Source organism: Phocoena phocoena, chromosome 10 (genome assembly GCF_963924675.1).
Source record: "Phocoena phocoena chromosome 10, mPhoPho1.1, whole genome shotgun sequence".
NCBI classification, from domain to species: Eukaryota; Metazoa; Chordata; class Mammalia; order Artiodactyla; family Phocoenidae; genus Phocoena; species Phocoena phocoena.
This window is the reverse complement of record NC_089228.1, coordinates 17,746,493-17,766,436: the sequence shown is the minus strand read 5'-3', so window position 1 is coordinate 17,766,436 and position 19,944 is coordinate 17,746,493. Positions and strand designations below refer to the sequence as shown.

Sequence of the window (19,944 nt, the reverse complement as noted above, 5' to 3'; positions counted from 1 at the left end):
CTGTGACTGTTATCTTCCTGGGAAAAAGAGTGTTTGTACATGTAATTTAAGAATTTGAGCTGAGGAGATCAGCCTGGATAACCAGATGGGCTCTTAATCCAATAACTAGTGTCCTTTTAAGAGTAAGGTCAAGGGAGAAGTGATAGACAGGAGAGGCAACGTGATCACAGGGGCAGAGATGGGAGGGATGCATGCAGCCACACGTCAAGGAATGCTGACAGTCATCAGGAGCTGGGAGAGGGAAAGAACAGACTCTTCCCTAGACCCTCCAGAGGGAATGTGGGCTGCCTTACATCCTGATCTCAGACTCCTGGCCTCCAGAACGGAGAGTCCCTGATCCTATGGCGTACCCTTCCCTCCTCATAAATTCCCATTTCGTTCACACAGTTTGAAGTGCACCCCCATTACTGCAGTCAGACTTCATGCAGGCATCCACCCAGGCAGTACTTACTACTGTCTTCCAGCCTCCTCTCTTAACGCTGCTCTTCAGCCCAGAGTGGCTGCCAGTGGCCACCACACTGTCATGGCACCACAGAAAACAACCCTGGGTCTTTCGGAGCACACCCTTTGTTGCCCTTACTTCCAATAAAGAAACAGTTAGCTTTTGAAAGTCTCTGGAAAAAAGTGAACCTTGCGGATAGGTGAAGCTATTCTCTTATTTGTTTAGAAACCTGGATTCACTCTAATTTGTCCACCTTTCACCCTCAGCTTCATCCTGGCACTCGTTGTGATATACAAATAAGGACTAAAAAGCATGGATAAAAGGCCATGAGATTCAAAGAGCCTCCAAGTCTTTCTATTCGTATTTTAACACAGCCTGTTCTGTGCCCTTCAGCCCTTGTAGACGGTGTGTGGATTTTTCTAGACTTTTCCTCAATCTCCCATTCTTGTCCCTCCCCACAGGCTCATCTCAGAGGGATGGCCCAACTCCAGTCTTTCTCCCTGGGGTTATTTGAAGATCCTTGCACATTTTCTTCTGACACAGTCCCAGCTGTTTTCTCTTTCCCGTTCTCCTGTCTCTATCTTCTACCTTCTCCTCTGTGTCATCAGGCTTTTCCCCTCTTGTGTACCCTCAGAGGAACGGGCCAGTCTTCTTGCATGTTTGCATTTAAGGGACATCTCTTCTATTACACCCTGACCCTGCGGGGGAACAGATTCCAAGCACGCGTTCTCTTCGGTACCTAGGAAGCCCTCACGGACAGCTTGCCTGGTTAATACCATTCCCTCTGCCTTGGAAGCCTCTTCTCTTTTGGTGCAAATCCTTTCCAGTCTTTAAGTGAGGCCCTTCCAAATAGTAAAACTTCTATCTCTGCCTGAAAGAGATGTCGCAGGCCTCTGACCACCTGATTTGCATACTTGCCTTCTACTTTGCATCAGAGTCTATAATTATGTTTTTTCTCTCCTGGTCATTTGCAAACTTCTTGAGGACAAGAAAGAGTCTGGGCCTCTGAAACCAGTCTGGCTTTGAATCATGGGTCAGTCCCTTGCCTGTGTAGTTGTGTGACCTTGGACAAGTTAGTTCACTTCTTTATACCTTAGTTTGCTCTTATGTTAAGTGGCGATAATAATATCACGTGTAGGGGGACTTCCCTGGTGGCGCAGTGGTTAAGAATCCACCTGCCAATGCAGGGGACATGGGTTTGAGCCCTGGTGCCACAACTACTGAAGCCCACACGCCTAGAGCCCGTGCTCCGCAAGAAGAGAAGCCACCGCCCTGAGAAGCCCGTGCTCCGCAACGAAGAGTAGCCCCCGCTCTCGCCGCAACTAGAGAAAGGAGAAAGCCTGCGTGCAGCAAGGAAGATCCAATGTAGCCAAAAATAAATAAATAAATATTTTAAAAAATATATCACTTATAGGATTTTTGCAAGGATTAAATTAAATACTTTTATACAGTGCTTAGAAGAATGCTAGACACATAGAGAATGCTTAATATTAGCTGTTACTATTAATATTCTCCTTTGTGCATTGTTTATCTAGTGCTGTGTAACAAATTACCTCAGAATTTAGAAGCTGAGAACAATTATAAACATTTGTCATCTTTCATAGTTTCTGTGGGTCAGGACTTGAGGTGTAGCTTATATGGGTGGCTCTGACTTGGGATCCCTTATAAGGTTGCAGTCCAGATGCCAGCTGGGGCTGCAGTCATCGGAAGGATTTCCTGGGGCTGGAGGACCCACGTTAAAGCCATCAATCCTTTCCATTTGGGCGTTTCCACAGGGCTGCTCTGATGTTCTTGTGACATGGCAGCTGGCTTCCTCTAGAAAGAGCAATCCAAGCACCCAGAGCAGAAGCCTCAGCACCTTTTATGACCTAGCCTCAGAAGTCAAGTACCATCCCTTCCGCCACGCTATTGTTCACACGGACCCGCTCTCCCTGATTCACCTGGGAGAAGACTACACTGGGGCATGAACCCCAGAAGGCTAGGATCTTCAGGGTCATTCGTGGAGGCTGGACGTCACATTTTATTCTGTTTTGCTCTAAGGGAGTTAGTACCAATAGGAGGCTCTGGTCATCGCAGACATTGGGAAGCATGCTGGCTAGAGAAGAATTCCAAGGAAGAAGGAAGAAATGAACCAAAGAAAATATTTCTTCAGCCTCATCCCTTGCTTCTCCTGCCCTTGCACTCTCAGCTTAAGCCAGACTGGACCTACCTGGCTCTTCTGTCTCATTTCAGCGCCCATGCACCTGGTTTTTCTCTTTGAAAGCGTCTCCTCTCCACTTCACTTGGCTTCCTTCCTCTCAGAATTCAGCTCTCAAGCTTAAACGCTTCTACTTCCTCTAGGGAAACTTTCCCTGATTCCCTTCGGCTGACACTGCTGTGTGTACTTTGTCTCCTTCCACGGACCTTATCCAGTTTTTGGAAGTTGAGGCATCTCCAAGTGAGGAGAACAGCTGATGAAAAGGGACAGAGCAAGGTGGAAAAAATTAGCATGGTACGGTCTCTAACAGAAAGTTCCAGAAGAACTTTTGGCGATCATGGAATCTTCTCTCAGTGCAAAAGTCACTAGCCACGTGGGCCTATTGAACACATGTAATGGGGCTAGTGTGACTGAGGAACTGAATTTCATTGACAAACTCAGGAACTGAATTTTAAATTTTATTTAATTTTAATTAATTTAAATTTAAATACCCATACGTGGCTAGTGGCAACTGTATTGTCCTGCACAGGCCATACAGGAAGACACCTGCTTAAACAGAGTACTAGGTGGCGGAGAGAGTGGCGGCTAAGCTTTGCTGTGTAGAGGGTAGGCTCCTTCAGAATGGAAGGGACCATAATAAACTAAATCCAGGGCATTGAAAGTGTTGGCCCACTATGATGCCACCCTAATACATCCCCTGCAAGGCTATTTGTAACTGAGCTGGATGCTTAGAACAGTGAAAGGGTCTCAAGATACTAGGGACTGGTTCTCTGATGGCAAAATCCAGAAAAGTATTTTTTTGCGGGGGGGGCGGGGTTTGCCTACATCTGCCACCCAGGTTCAGGGTCAGAGCCACTATCTTTTAAGAGGGTCAACACTTGTGATGGCTGTGTCCAAATTTGCACCTTCTAACACCAGTCAAGAAATAGCCTTCTGTCCTCCCTTCCTCCCTCTCTCCCTTCCTTCCTTTCACAGATTTGTGTTAGGCTTTGAGAGGAGAAGGTGGAACAGTGCAGTATCTTTTTCTTGAAAAGCTCACAGACATGAGAGGATAATAAAGATGTCCACACACTAGCTAGTTGCCAGATGTTCTGGGTTCTGCTGCCAGACTAGCTCTCCGTGCCTCAGCTATCCCATTTGTAAAATGTCAGGGCGGGAGAGTACTTCTGAGGTCTCTGCCCTCTGTAACTTCCTGGGTGCTTATGTAATCAAAATCATAATGATAATAAAAACAGCAGCCACATTAACTGAGTGCTTAAGTTCCAGGCACCCTGTGCGCTCAGTGCTTCATCATCGCCGTTTCACTCAAGTCTCAGGGCTGTTTTACAAACTTCCATTTTGCGGATGAGGTAACTGAGGCTACCGGAATTTAAGTACGTCAGACAGGGAGTAAACAGTTGAGTTGGGCTTTAAATCCAGCTGGTTCCATTGCCTAAGCTTTTCATCCCTTTGCTGCGTGCCTTGCTTCTCTTCAAGGGTGGGTCATCGACGAGCTTTGGATTGAGGCAAGGAGGTATTTTTGCTACGATTACTAGTAATACTGAGTGCTTTTAAAATGCGTACTCTGACCACTAAGTGTACACACTCTCACCTGATTTTCGCAGCCACCTTATAGGGTGGTCCATACTAGTGCTTTCACCGTACAGACGGGGAAAGTGAGGCTCAGAGAGGCTCAGTAAATTGCTCAAGGTCACACAGCTAGCAAATGGCAGGGACTCACATCAGGGGGTCTGCATCCCACCCGCCTGCCTAGACCACTCCGTCTTCAGGTCGGCGCAGGTAGCTAGGGCCATCCCGGGGGAGAGGCGGGGCTACCGCCCCTGCCGGGTCTGCGGGGGACTGCCACGGGCCACACGCCTCGCCGCGCACGCGCTCTCGGGTTCCGGGTCTGGGCGCGCCGCGGGCGCGAGGACGGCGGCGGGGAGCGTGCGCGCGATGACGTGCCGGGCGCCATGTTGGAGGGCTGGTGGTAGCGGCTCGGGGAGGTGCTCGCTGTCTCGGTCTGGCTCTCTCGCTCGCTTCCCCCGGCTCCCTTCGGTGCCCCCCCCGGTCGCCTGCGTGCCGGAGTGTGTGCAAGGGAGGGGGAGGGCGTCGGGGGGGTGGGGGGAGGCCTTCCAGTCCCCGGGAGATCCGCGGAAGGAGGCGGAGGCTGCGAGGGGCTCCGTGAAGCCATGGACGTCGAGAGGCTGCAGGAGGCGCTGAAAGGTGGGGGTAGCTGCCCCGTCTCCCTTCCTTCTCACCCTCCGAGGTCCTATCTCCCTTCGGGCAAGTGGTTCCGCGGGGCCGGGCTGGGGGGGGAGGGCGCGCTTCCCCGGCTCCCATCCCCCTCCCGCTTCCCCGGGGGCGGGGAGCCCCGTGGGCAGCTCCCTCCCGCCCTGCTCTGGGCTTTGTGTCGGCCGCCGGCGTCTGGGCTGGGGGAGGGGAGCCGGGAAGCTCTCGCGGGGGCCCCGGCCCCTCTCCCACTCCCGGGGCACGGGTCTTGGGCCCGCAGCGCCTTCCCAGGCGGCTTCGTTCTCCATCAGGCCCCCGCACGCCGGGCCACGGCGGGGAGAAAAGAAGTGAAAGGTTTGGGGTGGGGGAGGGGGGGCGGCAAAGCAACTTTCAAGTGTCTCAGGGAGCCTTTTTCAGGGCTTCTGAAGTCATCTTTCCACGCGCCCTCATTCTCAGGTGGTCGCCTTCCAAGCAACAGGCTTCAGAACAGTGGTTCTCAAACTTGGGAAAGCATGATTTCAGCGTTCTGAGAATTAGGCTTTGATACCCAGGATCACTGGGGGACGGCTACGAGAGGGAGCTGGTGTTTTCTTAAAACGCAGATTTATGAACTTCACGTAAATAAACAGTCTGTGGGGTCGGGATCTGGGGTTTTTGTATTTTAGCCGGTCTCTGAGATGAATGTGGTCCTGGTGTTCCCCCGGGCCACACTTTGAGAAGCGCTGCGTTAGGGCTGGTTTCTGGCGAAGTTGAGTGCCCCCTTTAGGAGGGCTCTCGTTACCTGTGAAGAGTGACATTTGAAATTGGAGAGTAAGAGGTGGATATTTCGTTGAGAGGCTTTTTTAAATTAAAAAAATTTTTTTTTAATTGCTGCTTAATATGAGGAAGGACTGAGAGGAAAGTTTGTTGTTAGAAGGCATTGGAAATGGTTGGTGGACTTTTAGAAATACTAATAACTTTTCTTTCTTCCCTTATCTAGATTTTGAGAAGAGGGGGAAAAAGGAAGTTTGTCCGGTCCTGGATCAGTTTCTTTGTCATGTAGCCAAGACTGGGGAAACAATGTGAGTTGAAAACATGTAATCGTTGTTATAGATCTGTGTATCCTTCAGAATTGCTCAGGAAAGGGACAGAAGTGTATTTCAGAAGCGGTGAATACTCCATCTGTCTAAACTCACAAGCTCCAGTAATTTAAAGCATTTACTAAGTGTATATGCTTTATTTACTTCATATGTGCTCTGTAACGAATTTTAAAGCTTTGTTAACATTTTCTTTATGCTTTTGCGCATTTAGAATGTGTTAGTCTACAAGAGCCAGAGAAAAAGAAGAATGCATATTCCATTATGACTGTTTTTGGCCATAACAAACAGGCTTATATCCCAAATTTTGTGGCTTTGATTCTGTTTCAGATTCTTTTATTGGTGGTATTTTCTACTATTGTCCTGTATCCAACCTTTTGTTGTCATATTTATATATGTGGGTGCTTGAAGTGTCACTTATATTTATTCTCTTGAGGACTCTGGGTGATTATCTGACAAATTCCAGATGCTACAGTCTTGACTGTCCTGTAAACTTTCTAGGATAGCTAACTTGTTAACATACGCTCAGCATTCTATTAGGCTTGTTTGCAAGTGCTGTGAATCTGAAACTTATACTGTGAAGTTAGCACTGTTTTCAGAGGAACATTTCAGTTCATTGTTGTGTGTGTAGTTGTTTGGCAGGAGTTGTTTTCACACTCAGGCTAACTTTATTTGTAGAGAGCAGTGCAGATTTGGTGCCTTGTAGCCTTTGTGTAGGAGGCAGTGAACAGGAAGGGGAGAGGTTTTTTTGGGGGGTAGTTTTAAAAAGTGGGCTTTCTTTTGGCTCCTCTACTTCATGTCTAGTTTTAAAATTCTTTTTGAGGCCTAATAAAAGGGTGTAAGCTTCCGCAAATGATGTATACTTTCTTTGGCTTTATTAGCAAATGTTCATTTCTCACAAGATTTGCTTATGGTTGCAGCGTAGCCTTCTAATAACTGGCCTGATTTTAGAAAGGGGAAAAAAAAACCCTCTTTAATGGTCTTGCAGACGAGCTGAAACTCCCTGGTGCTTATTAAAATTACCAGTCACCTTAGGAATGTGACTGTGATGTGTTCAATCTTAAATTTCTATTTAGTGCTTTTAAAAAATGGAACCCTTCAGGAAAGAAAGGTAATTTTTGCCTCTGAATTATAGTCTCTTAGAACATCTTGATTTTAAAAACTTGATGCAGAATAATTTGTATTTGTATTGATTGCTAGTTGGTCCGAACTTATACCTCTCTACAGTATCAAGAGGAAAAGCATTTTACTTCATAGTTTTGATAAACAAGATTATTTGGAGTTAAATACTTAACGCCTCTTAACAGGTGTGTACAGACTGCCGTCCCTTTTTTTTTTTTTTTTTTTGTGCGGTACGCGGGCCTCTCACTGCTGTGGCCTCTCCCATCGCGGAGCACAGGCTCCGGACGCGCAGGCTCAGTGGCCATGACTCACGGGCCCAGCCGCTCCGCGGCATGTGGGATCTTCCCGGACCGGGTCACGAACCCACGTCCCCTGCATCGGCAGGCAGACTCTAAACCACTGCGCCACCAGGGAAGCCCCTGCCGTCCCGTTTTGATAAAAATACTTTGGCTGTAAATGTATAAACAGTTGAAAGTTTCTACAAGAAAGCTCTTTAATATCCTGTTTGACTGGATCACTAAGTGGCTAGGGAAATGCAACCTGATTTTTCTGGACAATTATTTCTCCTGAGAGAGGACTTAAAAAGGTCATCAGTTGTCCCATCCCTGTGCACGCCTCCAACCCCCCCAAATCTTTAGGTCTTTGTACATTTACTGAGAGTATTTTGTATTAAAGTGATTGGTGGTGTTAGATTCTTTATGGAGTTTGGAAAATATTTTTAAATTTATGATTCAAACAACTGGTGTTTTTACATTTAGCTTTATTTAGCCTTTGTTGGTTTTTTGTTTTTTTAAATCAATATGGGCATGCCGTAACTTTTTTTTTTTTTTTTTTTTTTTTTGCGGTACGTGGGCCTCTCACGGTTGTGGCCTCCCCTTGCGGAGCACAGGCTCCGGACGTGCAGGCTCAGCGGCCATGGCTCACGGGCCCAGCTGCTCCGCGGCATGTGGGATCTTCCCGGACCGGGGCATGAACCCGTGTCCCCTGCATTGGCAGGCAGACTCTCAACCACTGTGCCACCAGGGAAGCCCATGCCTTAACTTTTGATACTGAAATTTGCAGTTTCTGTCATCATTTATGGCTAAACTGAGCTTTGTCTAAGACTGTAAATACGAGAATGAAAATCTAAAATGTAGCAGTTCAGATCTCTTTGATGTTTTAGGATGGATGAGTTTCTTAAGGTAAGAATTCCTGGATTTTTTCCCTCATTTCTGTTTTTAGAAAATAGCTTTACTTAATGCTTATTTTAAAAAACTTCAATTATTGAAAACAGTAAGCTTAGTTTACTAAAAATATATAGTTTGGTAAATTTTGACATCTACACTCATGAAACTAACACCACACTCCAGATGGAGAATATATCCATTACTCGCAGAAGTTTCCTCTGTTCCCTTTGTAATCTCCCCTCCCTGTGTGTGCTCTCCTCCTCTCAGGCAACTAAAGATCTGCTTTTTGTCACTGTAGATTAGTTAGCATGTTCTGGAATTTTATATAAATGGAATCATACAGTATATTCTTTGTCTGCCTTTTTTTACTCCACGTAATTTGAGATTGATCCACGTTGTTCAGAAATCAACAATTCATTCCTTTTTATTTCTGAGTTGTATTCATTACATGGATATCCTACAGTTCTTGCTTCATTCACTGGTTGATGGGCATTTGAGTTATTTCCAGTTTTTTAAAAAAAAATTTATTTTATTTATTTATTTTTGGCTGCATTGGGTCTTCATTGCTGCGCACGGGCATTCTCTAGTTGCGGCAAGTGGGGGTGACTTCATTGAGGTGCACAGACTTCTCATCACAGCGGCTTCTCTTGCTGCGGGGCATGGGCTCTAGGCGCGGGCTTCAGTAGTTGTGGCTCGTGGGCTCTAGAGCGCAGGCTCAGTAGTTGTGGCACATGGGCTTAGTTGCTCCGCAGCATGTGGGATCTTCCTGGACCAGGGCTCCAACCTGTGTCCCCTGCATTGGCAGGTGGATTCTTAACCACTGTGCCACCCTGGAAGCCCCAGTTTTTTCTTTATTAAATAAAGCTACTGTGAACGTTTGTGTATGTGTCTTTGTATGCATTCTTTTTTTCTTGGGTAAAAATCCATCCAGGAGTGGAATGGTTGGATCATATGGTACATGTATGTTTAACTTTAGAAACTACTGAACTGTTTTCTTGAGTGATTGTGCCAATTTGCTTTTCCACCAGTATCATGGGAGTTGAGATCAGTTTCTCCATATCCTTTACAACACAGTACGGTCGATCTTTCTCACATTAGATATTCTAATAGGTGCCTATTGTATAGTGGTTTTAATTTGTATTTGCCTAATGACGTTGAGCATCTTTTCATCTATTTATTTGCTGTTTGTATATCTCCTTTAGTAAATTGATTCTTCGCATTTTTGCCAATGTGAAAATGGGGTTGTTTGATTTGTTATTGGGTTTTGAGAGTTCTTTATATGTTATGGATACAAATTCTTTATTAATGTGGTTTACAAATACTTGCTACCACTGTGTGGCTTGTCATTTTATTCTCTTAACAGTGTCTTTTAAAGTGAAATTTTAAATTTAATTCCATTTTGATTTTTCAAAATTTCCTCTTTTGAAGGATTCTTACTGCGTTGTGTGTTGTGATCATTTGTTCTTGTGTGCTTTTTAGTTTAGTCTTTATTTCCTGAAGTAATTCTTTTCTGATTCTTTGCTGTATTCTGTTGCTTCATTTTCTGAGTTTCTCTAATTCTGACTTGTATCATTTTTCTCAGTATGTTTAGCTCATTTTGAAAATAGTATAAGGTTGTGATCTGTTTCTGAGCAAGTCTTTCTAGCTTCCCTTTGCTGTCTTGAGGGATGTTATTTTGCTCCTTATTCTCCTTTTTTCTTACAACAATTTCATATCAGATTTGACCTTGATATTTTTCTGTTCTGCATTTTTATGTGAAAATAGTTTTTCTGCACTTTGAGGAGGAGGCATGGTTCAGAGTAGCTGTCCTTAACTTCACAGAGTTTGCTCATTATTTTTGTGAAGCGTTAGACTATGGAATGTTCTTTCTGAAATTTCTAGGCTCTGTTCTATCAATACTTTTATTTGGACCTTGTCTTTCCTTCATCTCTGTTGTCTCTTTGTCTTTGGGGTCTCCTCTGGATGGGAGCTCTGGTGGGTCACTTTCAAGAGCTCATGAAGCAAGACTTTGCCCCTTTCAGCCCTTACTGGAGGTCCTTTCTCTTCACTTATTACTGTGAGTGGGCAAAACCTATCTCAGTTTCAGCTACTGTTCTCACATTGACCTGCCATGATTTCTTGTGAACACCTGTTGGCAATTTTGTGGTTCTCCTATTTGTAGGCCCTTCCGGTTCACTACAACTTCTGTTTTCTCTTGTACAGATTCTGATAATGGTACAGGTCATGTGACCATAAGTTTTTCCTCATTAACGTACATTTTGGGGTTTGTGAGATAACCTTGTCAGGGAATTTTGTTGTAAATGTTTTTGCTTATTGGTTTTGGGTTTGCTGTCTAGTTACGTTTGACATAAGGGGTTTTGGAGAGATGAAAAATTGTAGCACCTCTGCCATCCTCTCAGAATTACACTATTTAGGAGAACTTTTTCTTTTTTTTTTTTTTTTTTTTTAAATTTATTTTTGGCTGCATTGGGTCTTCATTGCTGCATGCAGGCTTTCTCTAGTTGTGGCGAGCAGGGCTACTCTTCGTTGTGGTGCGCAGGCTTCTCATTGCAGTGGCTTCTCTTGCTGCGGAGCACAGGCTCTAGGTGCGCGGGCTTCAGTAGTTGTGGCATGCGGGCTCAGTAGTTGTGGCGCACGGGCTTAGTTGCTCCGTGACATGTGGGATCTTCCCGGACCAGGGCTCGAACCCATGTCCCGTGCATTGGCAGGCAGACTGTTAACCACTGCGCCACCAGGGAAGTCTGTAAGAGAACTTTTTAAGTCAGTCTCTGTTAAGTTAGTTTCCTCATCTATAAAAGGGAATAGTAACAGTACCTCATATCATGAGTACATAATACACGGAAATACACTGCTTCATAAACAGTGTTAACATTATTTATTTACTCAATAGATAGTAGTTGGTATTGTGTTGATAATGCTTCTATTGAGTCTATTTTTTTTCCCTCCCTGCAGTTTCAAACTCTTTGTGTTCAGCAATTTTGAAATACTACTAAGAAAATAAAAGTTACTTAAAAAGTAGTAGTAATCAACAACTGAGATCTGCAGTATTATAAATAAAATCTCCTTAAGTCCATGTGACTGTTCGATCCTTCTTCTGTGGCTTTCTTTAGGGAGGGAATTTTGTTTTGTCTAACATAGTATCAAACGCTTGAACATTATTTCTAAAATGTCAGTTTCACATACTACCTTTGGGATTTTTTGCCACATCCTTGTAGCATCTGTACATTTATTTACTTAATGTTCTTTTTGAGGTCAGCTTACTTTTCTTCAGATTTTTTTAAGATGGGAGAATACTACAGATAGAGATTAAGCCCTCATTTGACCCCTCCCCAGAAGTATAATCAACATGTTAATTTCTTCCTCTTAGTCTTGTGAGAAATAAGGAGGTCTGAAACCAGTGGTTTGTTGCATTAGTTATATTTTTCTATGTCATTTTAAAATCTGTAAATACTAAAATATTAATGTGAATTACCCATGTGCCACCTAAATTCCTATCATGCACCATTATCACAGTGGTACACAGAGGAAGCACAGTAGATTTTCAGTAGATATTAGTTAAATGGTTGCCCTTTTGTATCTAAATATTTTAGTAACTGCAGTGATTAAGATAGGAACATGAAGAAAATTGTAGTTGTTTTCATTTGTTTCATCACATCAAACCTGTAAATCTGATGTGTCATATATGCTGTACAAAATCTACTGCGTGATGCACTGGAAGCTAGATGTGTCAACTCTGTTTTCTGACTGGAATTAACTTCAAATTGTCAGTCTTTTTTGGTGTGCAGGTGAGTTCATATTTCCCATGTTCAGTCCAGTTTTTACTAGTAGTTGGCTGGTCCTCTAATTTCATGAGAATTAGCGTGTGGTAACGTCATTCTGGGAAGGAGCATGGCTTGACTCTGAAATTAGCTTGTCAGAATTAGCTGTGTGAATTAGGGCAAATAATTTGTGGGCTTGTTTCCTCACTTCAGAGATGGGGTTTACACCATGAGGTTGCCTCAGCTTGTGTGAGGACTTGAATAAATGAAAATATGTAGCTGTAGATACTAAAATTTGGGAGAGGGTAAAAGTTAGAATTGTCTGTGTGTTGGGCATAAATAGAGTGCATTTGGCCCATGAAACAAGTCTGAGGTACTTAATCTTGTGGAAAGAGCTCTGGTTAGAGAGTCACGAGAGCACAAGACAGGCCTGGGTTTGAATTCCCAGCTCTACCACTTAGTTACTCTGTCACCAAGGCCAACTTCTCTGTGCCTTAATTTCCTTATCGTAAGATATGGGAAATAAAGCAAATCCATCTCAAGGGATGTTATGGGGGCTCACTGAGTTTATACTTTATGAGTGCGTAACGCTGTGACTAGTGCATAGTGACAACTCCCTCCTCCCCATAGCTACTGTTTTAGTCTCCTCCAGTAAGTCCCTTAAATTACTGTGGGCCACACTTCCCTCAGGTACTGAATGAGGAGCTTATAAAAGATGATTTCCAAGTTTCCTTCCATTTCAGAAGCCTGTGGGAGTCTGTGTTGTGGCAGTAGTTACCAGGGGTGGTATTGCAGGAACAGTGGTAAAGGGTGGGGCACAGGCACAGTGGTTGTCATTAAATGTCTGCTGATGGTGAAGATGTTATCTCTTGGGAGTATGTTACATAGGTTAGTGGTTTGGAGACAGTAAAAAAATTGAGAATCACTTGGATGAGAGAGACCAGTCAGTGTTACCACTAACTCATGAGAGCCACAGAGCGGTTCCCAGAGTGTCTGTCTTAGTGTTACCTACATGTGTGCCTTTTTATCTATATCCAGAGATCCTCTTTGTGCCTGCCAATAAATTGGAGTTCATAATGCTTATGGACTATTACTGGAAGCCTGTCACCAAGTTCATGTGGCTTCAGAACATCTTATTAGGAAGAAGATGAGGAATTTATGGTCCAGATTTACAGTGGTTTCCCTCTGTTCTGTGGACTGTAGGTCTTTTACCTTTCTGATATGGGAGTTTATTATTGGGGGGCTGGGGGGGTGGGTGAGTGAGTGAGTGTGTGTGTATGTTTGTGTCTGTCTACCTAAATCAGTATCATAGCAAAAAAACTTAAATCACTTACTAAAACAGAGTATAGACAGTTGAAGGGGAGAACGTTGACTGTTATTTCATTTAATACATATGCCTGTGAAAGCATTGTACTTTAAAATACCTGATGAATGTGAGAAATGTGTTTTAGATCTTCATTTTTGCTAGGCCTTCATATGTGTTCAGTTGCTCATCTTTGTTCTCTCTGGTTTCACCCACAGTGATCCTTTTCGTGTATCAGGCTGCCTGGGTTTGGCACTCCTTGTAACCACCCTCCAAACTCCATTCCTACCAAAATAGATTGAATATTTTTGAGAACGTACACCATTGACTGTAAAGTGTATAAGAGCTAATTTAAGTCTCAATAAAAATGTAAAATAATAGTAATAGTGACCCATTGCTTTTAAAAAATGTGCCATATATGTGGTAGTTCAAGTAGAGCTTTTTTGTTACCACTTACCAGTTTGACTTTGTTGGCGGGGGCGCGAGGGGGATAGCTTTATTGTAGAGTGAAGACACACTTGGAGCTGTGTATGTCAAGGTATCTCTTGTCTCTCTGCTTATAATCTGCTTGACTCTAGGTTAGCAGGCTGTCCTGGTTAAAATTCAAGTTTCATTGTAACCTACTTGAATGACCATGATGGAACAAGTTAGTCACCTATGCCCTCTTTTCCTCTGTTCCCCAGCTGAAAATATGAATAACAACACTTAGGTTGCAGAGTTATTGTGAAATAGCAGGCATTCAACAAAGATGCCTTGTTTATATACTGTGATATAAAAAATAAAAATTCATAGTAAAAATAACACGTATTTAGTACCAGTGTTGATACTTAAAAGTTTTTGCAGCTTACTGAAATGAAATCCTAATAATGAAAACATACTGACGAGTAACAGTGATCTGTTTTCAGGTCCAAGAGTTCCCTAATCTCATCAAGTTTCTTTATACTTGTGACTGAGCTAGCTGTTCATTTTCCTTGCCAGAACTTTACTTCAGCTATTATCGTTTCCTTCTTTCCTGTAGCCAGGTCTGACTTAGATGTGCATACCTGTACTTGTGCATACCTGTACTTTTACTATCTCCCTATGATTTGTCTGGGCTCCCTTCAGGGGGTGGAGCCTCTTGAGTATTTTGACTCTTTAAATCTTATTCTCCGAATGTTATTTTTTGTAGTATGTGGTGCTTGTGAGTACTCCTACCTAGTTAGAGTCTTTGATTGATTTTAAAGTGGTGAATCAGAAATCTTTAAGGGACTAGGATTTTCACATAAGAACTTCTGTTTTGGGTTATCAGGTTTTTTTCTTCTTAAAAGGCAAACTTTCAATGAACATTTCTTTTGTGCCAGAAACAATCACGTTTCATATGCCTACCCTAATTTAATCTTCACTACTACTCTTTGAAGTAGGTGTCTCTTTTTTAAAAATAAGGATACTGAGGCTTGCAGAACTTAAATAATTTTGATTGTGCAGCTGGTGAGTGACAGAATTGGGATTTAAACTCAGCCATTCTGACTTCAGATTCTCCCATAACCAGTACTTTATACTACTTGTCACTTGTTCATTTGTCCTCTCGCATCTTTCCTGTTTACTGTAGCTATCTTAGAATCCTTACGAAACTACTTAGAATTTGAAGCTATGCATTTGGTAGGAATCTGTTACCACTGTTATTTTTGTAAATTCTAAGACTTTCATGCTGCTTACCTAAGCCAGATCCCACATACCTGGCCACCCCTCCTTTCCTTGTGCTACGGTATAATGTGACCTTCTAGGCACTGACACCACAGGTGGTTTCCTGGGGGAGGGATTGTGGCAAGTATGGGGAGGTGGGGTGTGGTGGTTTGTGGTTTAAGAAAAACTATGTTAGGGGATATTTACTGAAAGGGTCAGTAGGGTAGGTGACTTGATGTACCCTAACATTTGTGATTTCGATCATTTTCTGGTGATCCCCAATGCTGAAACCTTTCAATAATTGTAATTTTGCAGTATACATATGAAGCATATAGGTGATGAACTAATGTATGTATTTTAGGTAGAATGTGTAAGCCTCTTTAATACATGCATCTTGGATTTGTTATTCTGTCACCCCCAAATCTTACCTTTGCAGTGTTGGGAGATATGTGATAATATTTACAGGTGATGAAACGAGAAACTACATATTATAGAAGGATTTGAAATTTGAGATACGTAAGAGGTCTTACAGGTGTATTTGTAATTTTTGCACTGTTGTGTACTGCTGGGAAGGCGGGTGAGGTAGCTTTTTTATTAACAACAAAATATTTCTATTCAGAATTGTTTGTGCTAAAGTGAATTTAATATTTCTGGAGATAGTTTTATTCTGGTCTTATTTTAGGGATATTATTCATGAGGACTCCAGGGTAACTTTTGAGATTGTGGGTATTTTTTTTCTCAAAGTGGTTCTTTAAGTGGAGACTAGTCTGCCTTTTCTAGGGCCTTTGCACATTAAGAGTATTTCTGCAAGGAGTAATCTGAAATGTGGATAGAACGTGGCCTGGTTTTCTTTTTTCCCCAGTGAAGACTGTTGGTAAACCCTGGGTTTTCCTGTTAATCTGTTGTAAGACAAGTTGTCTTTCTCTTGCTCCTGTATAGCTATTAATACCTCTCTAATCTTGTCCTAACTGTTCATACTAGAGGGTTCATGGGGATAATACCTTGTTACCTTGTCATCCACTTTTCTTGTAAATATTGTCTGTGGCATTTGATTTTGCTATCTTAGTTGCTCTAGCATATGGCAGAAGTGAATGCCACAGCTAGGTTTTGGCCACTTTAAAAAATTCCAAAATATTGATATTAGGTGAGTATATGGACAGGTGGTAAATATAAATGTAGAACTTTCAGTGTTTCTGAAAGTATCTTAAATATGGAGAATATCATATATATGCTTTTAAAATTCACATCTCCATATTGGTTAACAAGAAGTTTGGTGAGAATAACTGCATTTTGAGTTTAGTGGATCACATAAATTAAATAATTATTATTGTGCCCGTAATATGAAAAAACTCATGTACAAAGATTATGGAAATTAGTACTCCTTTAGATAAGCCTGTCTAGTTTTAAAAGTTTTTTATTACAAAGTGCTCACGGGAAAAAAGAAAAATCAAACTAGACTGTTGTTAACCTGTTTCATGTATATTCTTAATAGAATTTTTCTATGCATATATGTGTATATATGTTAATTCTTTTAAAAAATATTGTATCATACTTCTGCAATTTGTGTATGTCTTATTGAAGCACATCATTTTTTGGGTTGCATTTTGTCTGTATTGTAATTCATTTAAACTGTCCACTATGATGGTCTTAAAGATTGTTTACAGTTAAAACAATGCTTAAGTGAGCATAATTATGTTGGCACAGATGCGTGAATGGGATTTATGGGTTGGACTTTATGTGCATTATTATCTGGCCTTCAGAAATCTTTTTGTTTCAACATATGCCTATAGAAACAGTGTATCAAAGTTACCTGTCCAGCATCAGTACTGAACATTATTAGGCTTTTAAGTCTGAAAATCAGATAGATGAAAAATGGTATCTCATTTTAATTTGCTTTTTTAAATTTTATGTCAGCATCTTTCCATTTGTTTATTGCTATTTGTAGTTCTGTCTCCCTCCTTTATTAAGCTATGATTTGTTCCTTAATTTTTTTTGCTAGATTTTTATTGATAAAATAATAGAGTACCTTGATAAAGTTAACTTCTAAATAAGTTATACTTTTGTTGTGTTAGGAATAATTTGAGTTTAAGACAGTCTCAAGGACTTCACTGGTGGCACAGTGGTTAAGAATTCACCTGCCAGTGCAGGGAACACAGGTTCGATCCCTGGTCCGGGAAGATCCCACATGCTGCGGAGCAAGTAAGCCTGCAAGCCGAAACTACTGAGCCCGCGTGCCTAGAGCCCGTGCTCCGCAACAAGAGAAGCCACCACAATGAGAAGCCCGCGCACAGCAACAAAGACCCAACGCAGCCAAAAATAAAATAAAATTTTAAAAAAATTCTCATTCTAAAAAGAAAAAGACAGTCTCAAGCAGCAAGTTGTTTAAAAAGGATGGTCTAGACATTGTAGCAAAGGATAGTCTTTGTTATCATGGGTGGGTTGAATTGTTATTTCTGGCATGTATCTGTCTTTTTATTCACATTCCAAAGACAGGTAGGCATATTTATCAGTAAAAGAAACTTCAGATACAAAGTATGAGCAATGTCTTTCATTTTTATGACTGTATTTGAAATTTTGTCCTGGTAAATCCACCCCCCCCCCCCCCCCCCCGCGCACCCTCCCCACATGTGGTCCTGGTCTAGTTATTTGTAAATAGGCCAAAACAACCAGTTAGTTTGAGAGAAAAAGAACAAAACTACATTCTGTCCTTAGGTTGGCTGAATACTGAGAACACGCTGAGATCTCAAAAGTGTCATAAAGTCCTAGTCAAGCAGAAGAAATGAAAATACTACCCCAAAAAAGGGACGTATCTTAAGATTGTTTCCTACTATCTTAAAATTAGTTTTGAATAAATACATACTTTTATTTAAATGTACGTAAAATACTAATGGTGTCTAAGTAAAAGTAATTGAAGATGTGTGAGATTTTTGAGATGTGGGATTTTTCTTCAAATTTGCATTTAATTCTGTAATATTTATTTCACTTTCTGTTTCAATAATTCTTAACAGTGGTTCTCAACCAGGGGTGACAACGTCTGGAGACGTTTTTGGTTGTTACAAGTGGGGGACGCAGCTGGCATACAGTGTGAAGCCAAGAATGCTGCATTGCACAGGGTAACACCCAGCAACAAAGCGTTATCAGACCCAGAATCTCAGTGCTGAGGTTGAAAGATTCTGCTTCATAGGAAAAAGCATACGTTAAGCTTTAAAAAGTGTCTAATAGTTTTGTTCTGTGACCTGTGAAATAAAAATAGTGATGGATATTATAAGACCATCAAGGTCTTTAACCAAGGCTTCTAGTTTTATTGATACCTTTCAGGCTTCTATTTGACAAACTTAGAAAAGTCTGATTTTGGGAAATAAATACTACTTATTGAAGATTTAATAGTTTAATTAAAGTGTTGTCTTTCCTGACTTTTAGTTAAGATGAAAGTTCCAAATGTTTTGCCTTTTATCTAATCAGATATTGTCTAGAACTCTTTCTCCTTGCTGGTCATACTGACAACGCTTTTGACGTTAGATATGTGGCAATTCCGTGATACCACCTGAGTCTCCGACAATTCAGTAGTGCCATTTTCTACTTGGAGTTAGCATCAGATCTCACATGTTAAGGGCTTAATCCCACACTACTGCCACCTACCTACCCCCTTCAGACACCAGTCAGAAGTCCAGGCTGTTATACCTGTGTTTCTGACCAGCAGGGTAAAAATTAGAGGTTTCTGTGACCCCTTCCTCAGGTTCTGTCAATTTGCTAGAGTGGCTCGCAAAGCTCAGGAAGTTTACTATCTAGATTATTCGTTTATTAATATTGCACAGGATGTTAAAGGTTATGAAGGAGTAGCCAGATGAAGAGATACATAGGGGGAGGTCCACAAGGGTCCTGAGCACAGATGCCTGTGGAGTTTGGGTGCACCACCTTCCCGGCAGGTGGATACATTCTTGCTCACCAACCCAGAACCTCTCTGATCCCCATAGTTGATAGATGTCTATGGAGGCTTCATCAGGTGGGCATAATCGATGATTAATTCCACTTTTAGCCCCTCTCCAAAGAATGACAGTGGGAAGTGCGGTTGAAAGTTCCAAGCTTCTAATCATGACTCCATCTTTCTGGTGACCAGCCCCCATCTAGGAGCCTACCAAGAGTCAGAGTTGCCTCGTTAGAATAAAAGACATTTCTATCACCCAGGAAATTCCAAGGGATTTAGTAGCTCTGTGTCAGGAACTGGGGCCAGAGACTAAATATTACAACAGAAGATTCTCTTAGCACCTTTATTTTCAAGGGTTTTAGGAGCTCTGTTAGGATCTGGGAACAGACAGCAATATGCATAGTTCCTTTTTTTTTTTTTTTTAACATCTTTATTGGAGTATAATTGCTTTACAATGGTGTGTTAGTTTCTGCTTTATAACAAAGTGAATCAGTTATACATATGTTCCCATATCTCTTCCCTCTTGCGTCTCCCTCCCTCCCACCCTCCTTATCCCACCCCTCTAGGTGGTCACAAAGCACAGAGCTGATCTCCCTGTGCTATGCGGCTGCTTCCCACTAGCTATCTCTTTTACGTTTGGTAGTGTATATATGTCCACGCCACTCTCTCTCTTTGTCACAGCTTACCCTTCCCCCTCCCCATATCCTCAAGTCCATTCTCTAGTAGGTCTGTGTCTTTATTCCCATCTTGCCCCTAGGTTCTTCATGACCTTTTTTTTCTCTTAGATTCCATATATATGTGTTAGCATACGGTATTTGTTTTTCTCTTTCTGACTGACTTCACTCTGTATGACAGACTCTAGGTCCATCCACCTCACTACAAATAACTCAATAACGTTTCTTTTTATGGCTGAGTAATATTCCATTGTATATATGTGCCACATCTTCTTTATCCATTCGTCTGTCGATGGATACTTAGGTTGCTTCCATGTCCTGGCTACTGTAAATAGAGCTGCAGTGAACATTTTGGTACATGACTCTTTTTGAATTACGGTTTCCTCAGGGTATATGCCCAGTAGTGGG

General features: G+C 42.1%; 1 protein-coding gene across 2 annotated transcripts in view; it reads left to right on the top strand.

Moving 5' to 3' along the window:
- Positions 1-4,586: 4,586 nt before the first annotated feature.
- PPP4R2 (protein phosphatase 4 regulatory subunit 2) overlaps positions 4,587-19,944 on the top strand; it is a 53,409-nt gene continuing 38,051 nt past the window's right edge. Inside the window, exons 1-2 of one of the 2 annotated variants that reach the window (XM_065885827.1) lie at positions 4,587-4,844; positions 5,830-5,911. In XM_065885827.1, coding sequence (XP_065741899.1) covers positions 4,811-4,844; positions 5,830-5,911 — 116 coding nt within the window. In that variant the 5' untranslated portion in view covers positions 4,587-4,810. The remainder of the gene's footprint in view (positions 4,845-5,829; positions 5,912-19,944) is intronic. The other variant, XM_065885826.1, reaches the window with a different exon arrangement.